General features: G+C 38.3%; 1 protein-coding gene across 2 annotated transcripts in view; it reads left to right on the top strand.

Moving 5' to 3' along the window:
• The window catches only part of grm8b (glutamate receptor, metabotropic 8b), a 168,351-nt gene that overhangs the window by 124,284 nt on the left and 31,044 nt on the right, over positions 1 to 13,023 (top strand). For both annotated transcript variants that reach the window (XM_049474599.1, XM_049474600.1), the window contains exon 7: positions 7,767 to 7,967. In XM_049474599.1, the coding sequence (XP_049330556.1) occupies positions 7,767 to 7,967 (201 nt within the window). The remainder of the gene's footprint in view (positions 1 to 7,766; positions 7,968 to 13,023) is intronic.

Genomic DNA, 13,023 nt, shown 5'->3' with positions numbered 1-13,023 from the left:
TCTCCTGATCTGGTAGTGGAAGGTAGTTTGTAATTTGTTCCACCATTGGGGAACTCTGTATGAGAACAGTCTGGATTGCTTTGTGTGAACGTTTGGCAAAGCGAGGCGACGTTCACTGGAGGAGTGCAGCGGCAGGGAGGTGGCGTAAGTCAGGAGCAAGTGCAGGTAGGAAGGAGCCTGTTCTGTCATCACCTTGTAGGCGATTGTAAAAGCTTTGAATTTGATTTGAGCATCAACTGGTAGCCAGTGGAGCTCAATGAGCAGCGGGGTGACATGTGCCCGTTTTGGCTGATTGCAGACCAGACGTGCTGCTGCATTCTGGATCATTTGAAGTGGTTTTACTACACAGGCCGGTAAGCCAGTTAGCAGGGCATTGCAGTGGTCGAGTCGTGAGATGACGACTGCTTGTTCCAGGAGTTGGGTGGCCTGTTGCGTCAGAAACGGTCTAATTTTCCTTATGTTAGACCGTTTCTGACGCAACAGGCCACCCAACTATATTTTTAACGCAACTATATTTTCCTGCTTAATTGGAAAGATAGCTAATATCAATCAGTTCCAGTGTCTGATAACCATATGGATATTGTTTACTCCAAAATATTCTAAATATTTAGGATTGTACATTTTTTGGTCATGATCTTTCTTATCTGTATCCATCCATCATTTTACTGCACATGCTCTTGTTCTAAGCATAGCTGTCTGTTTCCAATAAACTGTTCTTCTCATCAAACTGTATGTCCAAAATAAGGTTATCTGGCTTGAGAATTTCATTGCACTAGTTAAAACAGTTAATATTTTATAATGTATGACACATCATACTTTGTAGCAGATCTGTTAATGTTTCTGTATCTCAGTAACTGACCAGAGATTACACTTCAGCTTAGATAAAGCCAGAGGCTCTGACCTTGCCTCATGAAAGAGCACTGGCTTCGTCTATTCATTTTCAGTATCTGAGAGACAATACACCAGGGCCGCAGTCAGCTGGACAGAGGTTATAAATATTTGATTTGAGGTTTATGCATCGTTGAGCATTATTTCTGCACTGCAGTGTAGCCATTTATTCCAAAGCTATTAACATTGTCTTCTCAACTCTGAGGCTAATGGCTAGAAATGCTTGTACAAATTCCCTGCAATGTGTTTGGACTCACATGAAAGTTTATGTTTGGCACTGGACATATGCAGCCCATTTAATGGAACGTGTTTTTTTTTATTCTGCATGAGTCTGATTCATAGCATTTCCATATCAAAAGGCATCTAAACAAAAACCCTGCTTGTGGTGTTTTTCACTCTGCTCCTGTTGCTGGCCACTTGCCTCGCCTCTAATGGCTCTCTGCCCTTTATTTGAGAGCAAAATGGGTGTCAGGGGAAGGAACGTTAGTGAGCCAAAGATGACTGCTAAGTGGAGGGCACTCTAAATCATTTCCTGAAGTATACTGTCCATGTTTTCATGAAAAAAACAAAATCGGTATAAAAATTGGGAGCTTTTTGTTCAGACGCTTCTCTTGGCTCTCTGTACTTTAGTGTTATTCCAAAAAAATGAGCCATGCACAAATGGAATATGCTGCTAGATAAAGCAATTGCTGAAACACCTGATGGTCTAACTCTTGTATACCGTAGAAAATTTCATTCAGATAGATCAATACATACACATTTTCAATAGGTTTCTTCTTGCTACTAAAGACATATACCATAAATCAGTCACAACATTAAAACCTCTGACAGCTGAAGTGAATAACATTGTTTATTTTGTTGCAATGCTACCAGTCTGATCAAACAGATAATTTAGAAGAAAGAAAACATGAGAATCTTAGCGAATTATATAGTTTCTGGTATGCAATGGTCTACTCAAAGTCATCCAAAAAGAATAACCGGTCAATCAGTGACAGGGTCATTGGCAACTGAGGGGTTATTGATGTGGTCTGTGTGGCCCATTATCTGGTCCCACTTCATCACTGAATGGATCTGATCTGCTGATTATGTCTCGGTGCCACAGAACACAAAAAAAACACTTTCACAGTTTTGAAGAGTTCGTGTCTGAACAGCTCAGAACTGTTTTGGGAAGACAAGGTGGACTTATGCAATATTTCACAGGTGGTTTTAATGTTATGGCAATTGCTCATGTTCATGTTTATGGTCTTAACTCTTTCAGCAGCTAAAAGTGAATGTGGTATTGTCTCTGTATCTGACTCTGTGACCAAGTACAATATAATAACTTAGAGAAATAAAAAAGGCATTTTTTTTTCACAACTCCCACATAATGAAATCTTGACAGTCAGACTTTCCTGCCTTCAAGCAATGTCAAGCAAAGGGAACCTCAAGTCTAAGAACTTTATTAGCGCCTACAGAAATAATTCAGTCTCCTGATCCTTTTTCTGTGAGCAGCTATTTTATCTCTCAACAATTAGCACAATATTACCATCTTATTTAAATGTGTGGCCTAATTTATGCTTCCTGTTAATTGTTAAAAAAATAGAAATACTTTTTTGTGAAAAAACAAAATCTCACATTCTGTACTCGTACTGTCTCTCAGCTAATGAATGCCTTATTTGGAGTTGTTGGCAGCACTGGGCTACAAAGAAAACTGTGGAAACAAATAGTTGTGTACTGGCAGGAAAAAAGTGTGCAGAGAGCAGTTTTATAACATAAAACCCAAAGCACTTCTGTGCTATCTATGTGCAAACCAATTCCATAGCAAGCTGTGTAAAGGTTCATTTATAGACATAGAAAGAGCTTCCTTTCTGCACTCTGCATTTATTTTGTTCATATTTGTGATATAGAGGAAACAGCTTATGGATAGCATTACCACTGGAAAAAAGCGCTAAGACGTAGGTGTCAAAGATACTGCATTTTGGGAGACATATTTGAGCAGCAGGAAACGTACACTAAAGTCTTCTTTGTTTGCAGAGACATTCATTGAAACTGCAGAGATATTTTTGATGTTTCTTTCCTCTGGGAAATGAATCGTTGTGCAAACCTTACACTGTAAATTTCTATTTTTACAGCTACTTTAGCTTATAATGAAGCTGCTGAGGAAGTCGTTAACTAGTCTGTATAGAAGTGTCAATAACTGTGTCAATATGTCAGTCAAAAGTGCTATGTACTTACTGCACGACTCTGAGACATCAGCAGCAGCAGCATCCACAGAAACAGCTTCAGCTGCAGCAGCATTGGCTAGCATCCTGGCCAGAGATCAGGTTAACAAAACTAAGCCTGTCTAAATGAGTCAATATCATGCTCAGAAGACCATGAAATGCGCTGACAGGCATTGATAGGATCTACAAAACAATATGTCAACCAGCTTGCCAGTGTGGGATCCCCTGATTAACATTGTTTCTGTCAACACAGAAGTGCTGCAACAGACTATTGCGTGATGTCTTCCTGCACACTACTCTTCTTTTTCTCACTTTCCCTCTCACAGTTATTCTTCCAGCTCTTATACCAGCACTGAAATGTGTCTTTCCTTCTTAAAGCCACTGCCTGGTTTTCAGCCACAGTATGCTGAAAACCAGTTGATAATCTTAGCGACTTAATGTGTAAATCTCTGGCAAGCAGCTGCTTGTCTGCTTTTTGTCATTTCTGCAGCAAGCATTCATTAGAAGTTATGTGCCTGGTCACCGTGATTGCTTTGATTGTGTGTCACAGTGGTGCACACGAGGTAGTCATTGACATTTCTTAAAGAGCAGTGGGAGAAAGTTCATTTGTTTCATCTTGTGGCTTTGCTTGGATCATTGTGTCTGCTTATCATGTGGTGCGATAATGGAAGACGCTTTGAGTCATAGCAAAATCACCATCTTGCACAAATCCGTGTGAGTGCAGATGCATGGACTGGGGTCCTTGACACTTTTGGCACTGTGATTCATTTGACTGTTTCAAAGCTTTTAACAAACAATTCCTTCAGTGACTAATGTGGTGCTTCTAGCAAGTTCTTTGAGCATGTTAAGAAAATGTGAAAAGTGCACCTAATCACAGTTGGTGGGGATCATTTAAGTGGAAAGAAAATTTTAGCTCTAAAAGCACAAAAGAAAGAGAAAAACGTGTTCTTTTTCCAATCAGTACCAATGAAGACATTAAATACCATCTCAAAAACTGTGAAATCACCTAAATCAAACCATCAAATGTCTGTTGGTGGTGACTACTAGAATGTTTTTTTGGCTGGTCATTTCTGGTATGGCATTAAGTCCTTGCAACTGATCCAGAACAGCAACATGCCTGTCTTGCCTTTTAAAATTGAGCTATGCTACAACTTTACTGAGTTCTCCTCACCTGCATTTTGTAGTTTCTTGCATCAGATTTAAAGCACTGATCCTGACCTTCAAAGCCAAAATTGGACCAGCTCTTCCTTACGTAATGGCTACAGTCAAAACTCAGCCTGTACCAAGAGCCATTTGAGATTTGAATGGTGCTCAGCTTCACCCACTATCCTTTAAGATATATGGACGACACTTCTAAACTTCTAGACTATTCTTTGTTCTGGCACAAAGGTGGTTCAACTTTGGTTAAACAACTAAGGACTCATCATTTTTGAAAGAGTTCAACACTAATTCTGAATTTAGCTAAGGCTTTGGATTGCACTTAAATGCGATACTTTGATTTAGTTTGATATTTAGACCTAGAGAGTATGGCATGTATTTTGTTTTTGTGTTTAATGGTGCTTTTACCACTACACTAGAGTTTCTTCAGCCAAAAGTTTCTTTTCACCTACCTTGAGTTTTTGAGGCTTGGATGGAGCTGCTCAGCCATGGAAACCTGTTACATGAAGCTCTCTATGCACTGCTCTTGAGCTAATCTGAAAGCAAGCAAAATTTTATAGTGAGAAAATTTCACGACTGGTCTTGTTGCACAGATGGCATTCTATCACGGTACCACACTTGACTTGACTGAGCTCCTGTGAGGATCCTGTTCTTTCACTAATATTTGTAGAAGCAGTCTGCATGACTAGGTGTTTGGTTTTAATAAAGCTGTGGCTATGAAAGTGATCGAAACCTGAGTCTAATCATTTGGATGGAGGCTTAAATACTTTTGGCAATGTAATGTACTTTGCTTAATTCATACTTTCAAAATGGCAGAATATAGCAATGTTTTTAGTGCGTTTTCTAAACTGCAGTTTGAAACAAAAAAACAAAACCAAAAAGACCAAATGTTTACAATGTATCAAACAGACAGTCCTTGTTTCAGATTTTGGTCAGGACTCTTAAATGTGAGAATAGCAAAAAAAAATCTATAGTAAATGTTGTGTTTGCCAGCCTATTTACACTCGGACACTTTTACACGCTATGGAGTGAAGAGCAAAGCACTCATTTACGTTGCACAGGATAAGAGCATCTTTTAAATTTCATAAACGTAAATGCTGATACATATTTTCATCACTTTACGACCTGAATGTGAAAAGCTTGTCAAAATTGGAGATAAACAATTGGGTAGACAGTGGAGCGCCATTAATGAAAATGTATTCCGAGCTATTAGGAGCCATTGTGCTCCCAATCCACTCTTGAGATTTTTCCCTTTATTAATCTCATCATATCTCATATGATCTCTTTCATTAATATGTCATTTATCTAATTTTCTTATCTAATTGCAGTAGAGCAATGTCCGTCTCCTCTAGAGGCACAGAGGGAATGAGAGATAGAGAGGGAGGGAGAGAGAAAAGAAGAGAGAAAGCAGATGTGCCTTGGTGTCTGGAAGGGCAAATTGAATTTAGCTCTGTAAGTGAAGGCTAATTGAGATCCCAGTTTCAATGATTAAGCTGTCTGTCGTGTGTAATGTCACTCATCACTCATGTAGATGAAACATCTCATCTCCCGCTCTCATCCCATTGCCAAAACACAGCCTTGTTAGCAGGCAAATAACCCAAGGCAAACTATGATCATTTGCTCCGTCCAGAGGCTTTAGCAGTTTAGTGCAGTTCTTCAGTCTGAACAAAAAAAACGCAGGAGAATATTCAGTTCATTTCCCAGATAGTATTTCCATGACCCGTGGAAGCACAGGCTTTGAAGGTGGCCATTTCCACACATCTTTTTTTCATTGCGGTGACTTTTCATCTCTGCCAGTGACAGACGAAGTCTCTTTTCTCTCTTTGTCATTCTATTCTCATACCTTCTGCAAGGGGCTAAGAAGATTTTACAGTAAAACCTTGAAACAGTTCTTTAAAATTTCTAAACCAGACGTCTCTTCCACTAAAGTGAATACTTCAAAGCCTAGAGTCTCAGTTTGAGCCTACAGGCTTGGGATGTCTGGAATTATACTGACATGCCAAAAGTCATGGGACATGTATTGTGATGGGAACTACTAGTATTGTGTCCCAAAGCAGCTGAGGACCTCTGAAGAGCACTGACCTGTGGGATACACAGTAAGTGTAAGACGTCCTCTACTGAATGTGGGTGTGATTTCATCCAGCCGCTTGTCTGTTCACATGGTCAGTTCTAGTCAGATTCTGTCATATTCTCGGTAGATACGTGACACTGTTGATTTTAAAAAAAGGTAAACGGGCATTGAAATGGCATGGGATGGAAATGTATTGTTTCAACCACTGAATACACACTCTCAGGCCTCAGTTTATCTCTGTTGATTCTCACTGACTGGCTGTGAGCATGCTGATTAGTGTTTACTATACCTCACAACTCTGAAATGTGGGAATCCACAGCAGTTCAAGGAGGTTTACATAATTACATACACCAATATCCCATGACTTCTAAGCTGAACCTGTTGATATCTTAACAGTGCAGTGCTTTTGTGCATAAAAGTTGGGTTCGCAAGCTGCAGCGCATCCGTGAGTGTGTTTAACGAGTGTGGGTATATGCGCGCCAGGTGCACTTGCTAAGCTGAGATAGGAATGGACTCTGATGATGGACTGTTGTCTAGATTCACCTGTGTTTTGTGCTGCTGCCAAAAGAGCAACACATCAGAAATTTACCTGAACACACCTTATTTCTAGACAACCACGCCCATCGGTGTAGATATGTTCCTTAACTCTGATGCTATTTTAACAGGCTGGGTGCAAGGTGTGAAAATAGACTGCAGACAAGGTGTAAGATTGGAATAAGCTTTGGGACACACATTGCGCAGGGTGTAAGACAAGGCCCTTAGTCTTTCACTTATTTTATTTTACATTTTTACAGAAAAGCAACAGAAGTCCACAAGAAGAGAGACAAGTGGATTTTCACTGAACTCCTTATTAAATGAAATCAGCTGAAGAGAGAACCTAACAATGTTTCCATGCTTCTGAATTCCCCCCCAAACACATACATATGCAAAGATTTTCTGATCCTTCTAAATGTATTATTAAAACGTATCATCTTGTAATCGGCTTTAAAACGCATAATAGGAAACTACACAGCGGATTAGAGTAATCTGAAACCTGTGAAACAACTTTTTAAATTAAGGGTCAAGTTGTGGCAACTCCTAATATCTAACCTCCTGCATGATCTGATTGTGTATAACAGAACTTATGACTATTAATTGTTAATTAAGTTAATTGTGTTAATTATATTATGTTTTATTATTACATTCAATACATGAGTGAAACAAGTGTTGACTGTAAAGTGTCCTTGGGTAATAGAAAGGCACCATATAAGTGCTAACTTATTCACTTACTCAAACAAGTTAAAATATGAAATCTTTGTTTCTGGATGCAAAAAACAGCAAAGCTTTCTTTTCAGAAACGTAGTTTTTCTTAAGTTTGGTCCTCAATTTTTAATTGTCATTGTGCTTGGCCTCTTGTTTTACTCTGTTTATAAGTTTGATTAACTGATTGACATTTTCTTTGCTGTTAGGTTTGGAGAAAGTAGGAAGGGACTCCAGCTATGAGCAGGAGGGGAAGGTTCAGTTCGTGATGGATGCTGTGTATGCCATGGCTCATGCTCTTCACCGCATGCACAGAGACTTGTGCTCAGGATACCCGGGACTTTGCCCTCGAATGAGCACCATTGACGGCAAGGAGCTGCTAGGTTACATCCGAAATGTCAGTTTTAATGGTGAGTTTCTTGTCCTTTTCTATCCTATAGAACAGAACAAAACATAACACACTTCCCATGTTCTGAATTACAATGCATAGCTAGCTGCAAAACAAATAATAACTGCTCTAAGCTTCCCAATAACCAATAATCAATAGATGGTTCTGTGGTCATACATGGTGTGAAATGAATAGGTGCATCTTTCTTACCTGTCTGAAACCCAAGGTGGCAAACAATCTCATATAAGACAAAGTTAAAAACTGTAACTAAAATACCATAAGACAAAGCAGTCTTCCCTAAAACAAGGAGTAAAAACGTATTAAAACTAAATTTGGGGAACATGCACATAAAACACACAAGCATAATAGTGCTAACATTTAACCCTTGTGTGGTGTTCATATTTTTGTTACTCGTTTACTTTGTTACTTGTATTTAATTCAGCAAAATTAAGCAATTCTACATAAAAATTCTTAACACATTCTTCACCTAAATTGCAAGCAATATAAACAGCTTACATGGTTAATATTTGCCCTTTACCTTTCTTATGTTACATTTCTTTCAAAAAGCGCTACTCTTTTTTATTAGTTTTTTAATAAAATGTAAAAGAAAATTAATTAAAATCAAGATATGAGGAGAACATTTGTTTAGTTTCAAATTTACAAATGAAACAATGTTTATTAGCCTTGGCCAAACATACTATATGTAATATAAATGTGTAGGGGGGGGGGGGTGTACAGTGTTTATCGAAAATGTGTTTTGATATATGTTTTCCCAAAATTATATATATAAGTTATAAAAAATATTTTTTTAGTATCATTTGATGAAGAATGAAAACGGGTCCCACACAAGGGTTAAAAGCCAAACAACTGAAACACAGCACATGGTTCAACTACAGTCATCTTTTTTTGGCAGCCATCTTGAATCCTACATTTAAGACGTTGACTCCTCCCCCAGTCACGCCAGGTGGGACTCCCATTAGTGTCTGAATTCCATTTAATGAGTCAGTATTCCTGTGGAGTGTAATGAACACCAGGACCAGAAGGGACACATGCTCATGTAGTTTATACTGTTTATTAACAGAGGGATGAAAAAGCATAGTCAGGGTCAGTAACCAAAGGGCAGCATAAAGCAGGCAAGCAGGGTACGTACAAAGTAGACAGGCAGAAGGGGTAATGGCAAGAGAGTAGTCAAAATAACAAGCAGGGTTGGCAACTAACTTACAAATAAACAATAAACTGAACAAGGAAAAAGACTAAACGAATAAACACAAACGGGTCAAACACAAAGAAGCAATAAACAGAGAAAGAAACAGAAGAAACACGTCGTAGAAGAGCTGGGGCACCTAGCTTCAGTACTGTGCAACTGAAGTAGCAAAAGGAGGGGTATTTATACGAAAGAATCCAGGTGGTAATCAGTAGCTGGGCGAACTGGAACGCTGAGGTGCCCTGAGCACGCAGAATGACAGTGTCAGGGCTGACATGGAGAGAGAGTAAGAGAGTAATAAAGGGAGAGAAACATATAAAAACAAAGTGCTAACATCTAACAATGTTCCTAATTTGTTTATTTATTTAAAAAATAGGTAGATCATGAACATAGAAAGGAAAATTCCAAAAAAAGTTTTGTTCATTTATTACTCATTTTTAGTTTGTTCCATTCTTTGCACAGCCATTTTCACACGTATGTCAATACAGCTACTTCTAATTGACATGCATGAAGTCATGTTGCTTGACATTAAATTTTGATTTACATTGATTTTACTGTCAGTTTTCATCCAGTATAATTTTGTAGTTTGCTTTGGCAGTACTAATCAGCATTTTTAAATATTTATTTTCTCATCACTTATTTTTCATGTCATGGAAGCAATTGATTTAACTGCAATTTCCCACACTTCAAAGCAACCCAGAAAAGACAGTGCTTTGAAATATGCGCCTTTGAATTTCTTACAGGCAGATTTATTTGATATTTTCATTCTTCCTGCTCTACCTCTTTGGCCATCACACTCACTAACACTATATCACTCAGTGTCAACTGAACATGTAAGAGATCATCATAAAGAGCATTAGTTCTAAACCTATTCGCTATAAAAGCTCTTGCGCCGATTCTTAAACTACTGTAGGACATTGTAGAGTAGACTGTTCAAAATGTTCCCTAATCGTCCAAATCCTGATTGACTTTTACCTTTCCATTCATTTTGTTCCAGTCTTCATTTCCACTCCATAAAGCATTCTCATGTGGGTCAGATAAAGAGTCAGATATATTTTAGCCAGGACAGCTCAAGCTCTTTTCATTCAGCATGCAGGAATGTCTTTATTTTTTTGTTAAGGTCTTTCATAAAGTCGTGACTTACTCAAGGACAGACTTTTCTAACATTCTTTTCTGTTACTTTTTCTCAAGGCTCGGTAAAACTAACACTATAGCCTTTTAATTAAAGTCATTTGTTGTGTGCATATCTTTGTGTTTTAAAGACTTTCTGCAGCTTTCTCGGTGCTGTGTATGGTTACTTAAGATTCATGTCCTTGGTTGATCATAGCTGCCTACGTGTTTTCAGGGCAGTGAGTGCCTCACACCTGAAATTACCAGAGAGGAATTTAAAAGGTCAGATGATGACTTTTACATAAACTCTTTTACTTTAATGATTTGGAGCTGTTATTGCAAACTGAAACATGGCGGCTGAGTTGCCCTGCGAGCACGCTAGTTTAGGCAAACAAGAGGCTCTGTCACTGAGAAGCAGCCTAATAGCTGACCTTGCTGCCTCACATTTGTATCAACATAATGTGATTATTGCCTAGCGAGACTACAAAGTCTTCACATGTGGAGAGTTAGCATCCCATTCCAGTACCTTATGCTGGAGTTACTCTGATTTTAAAATCTGCACAGTTAATACAACAAAAAGAAAAAATAACCACTTACCTGCCCTGGCTGTCTGTTATTGGCGAAATCATTATTAACACAACTTTTTGTGCTATGATCACTTGTTGACTTACAGGCACTGAGTGCTTATTAGGGGAATTGGCCTTTCTGTTTCTTCTAATTTAATACCTCTGGAGGCTCTGGCTTTTTTTTGTGCTGCACTGCTGTCATAAAGGTGCCATAAACAGAGATTATTCACAGCGTGCAGCAGTGTGTTTCCTTTCCCAAAGGTAACAAGCAGTTTAAAAGTCTTCCGAGGGGAATTCGTTCACAGTAGAAAAGGAATATTTATAAAATCTGCTGTGCTATATTTTAGTTAGCCACCTTTCCCATGAAAATAGGTACCGGTATGTAAAATGTGAGTTCATTGCTGTTTCTGTGGGCTTCGATGTTCAACGTACGGCTAAATTCAAGTGGGAAATAACCCTCCGTGAAACCTTTTCCTCTTGAAATACAGCCTTATAGAAATGAAACAACTACACATATGCCCATTTTTTGTGATGGTGCAGCTTCAAATAAGTGTCTATTTAAAAAATATATAAAAAATAGATTGGACAGCTGTAGCTAAAATATTAAGATCAGACTAATCATTTTTAATGTTAATATTATTAGAGATGAAATTATCAGTTTTTTTGGGACCCACTGCCCATCACTGATACTGATCGTGGCTGGGTCTGGATGCCACATTAATCTTCCAGGCAGACTTAGTAGCGCATTATCGTGCAGGACTTCTGTAATGTTCAATGCGTTGTCTCTCAAGATGTAAAGTAATTTTTGGAATCGCCCATAGTTAAACTTCTGTCAAATTCAAACAACTAGAGAAGAAGGTTCACCTAGTTCACACAGTTTGATATATAGTTCTGTATATCACAAGTTTTAGTCATTTGTGAAAGTTAAAAATGAGAAGTTTCTTGTTATTTATTCAGTAAATCATTAATATTAGTAAAAATAAATACAAATTAAAGCTAAATCAGGCGAGCTGATGATTAAATTGAACACAGCTTTGGGCTGGCTGGGGCCATTCTGGATAAATCTCAAAGTTATTCACAAGTTGTTATTCACAGGCTCTATAATTTGTTCTCCTCTGTTGTGTTATTTATATACTGTTGTATTGTTTCTATGTATGCAGATGCTGTATATACGGGTGCTCTGTATTCTAGAAGTGATGTTGTGCTCACAATATTTTCATTTCCATTAAAGACATATAACATATATACACAGAACTAAATTGTTATTGCTACAATACAAAAATCAGAAATAAGACACTTAAATGCAGTCACATGAATTATAATAAGTACATTAGTGTTCAGTTAAGTGCTGTTGCAAGAAATGGGTCTTCATTTGGCTTTTGAAGCCATTCAGCTGTTCAGATGCCGTGGGCCATTCCGTTACAGCAGCTCAGTTCCAGGACAGAGAAAAGTGGAGCTTCTTGACTTCAATGCATTTTGAAGGTTGGCGGGTAGCTGAGTCGTACTTGAAGCATGAAGGGCTCTAGGTACGGATCAGGTTTTGACCATTGCCATCAGGATGGTCTATTTTTGGCTTCATAAGCCAGGTCAGGATTTGATGTCTGATGAGGGCAGCTACAGAAACTACTGACAAAAACACTGTCATATTTCCCATCTCTGTAGCACTCTGCTGTAGAAAGATTGAACGTTTGTTTAAATATTAATTGTAAAACACTGCAGTCATCTCATACATAGTAAATAGGGCTACTCCAGTCATTAATTTTTATGACTGATTACAATTCTGATATCTTAATGCCGTATTAGACTATGGATTTTTTTTGTTTTTCTATAAGCAAAAGTGTATTTTTTTACTTGTCCTTGAACAGAACTATACACAGTCTGGGCTATATGAATGCATAATACGAAAAGCAGAGGATTGTGGGTAGTGGGTAGGTCTAAGACGTGCACAGACATGCTGAGCTTATATCGTTTTACATCTTATACATTTTATATTGGCTTCATAAAGCTCTCTCTGCTTTTTGAACAGAACAGATACAGTGTGCCTGAGCCTCGTCTCATCTGTTTCTTATGTTGTATTTCACACTTCAGCGTTAAAGCATATGAGCATGCTTCAGATTCATTATGTGTAAAGAATATGCTTCTATACCTCCCCCTCCCTCCCTCCCTTCCCTGCACATAACACCTGAGCGTAAGATTAG

The sequence above is a fragment of the Astyanax mexicanus genome, chromosome 2 (assembly GCF_023375975.1).
Source record: "Astyanax mexicanus isolate ESR-SI-001 chromosome 2, AstMex3_surface, whole genome shotgun sequence".
Taxonomy (NCBI): Eukaryota; Metazoa; Chordata; class Actinopteri; order Characiformes; family Acestrorhamphidae; genus Astyanax; species Astyanax mexicanus.
The sequence above is the reverse complement of the archived record's forward strand: the minus strand, read 5'-3'. Positions and strand labels throughout refer to the sequence as shown.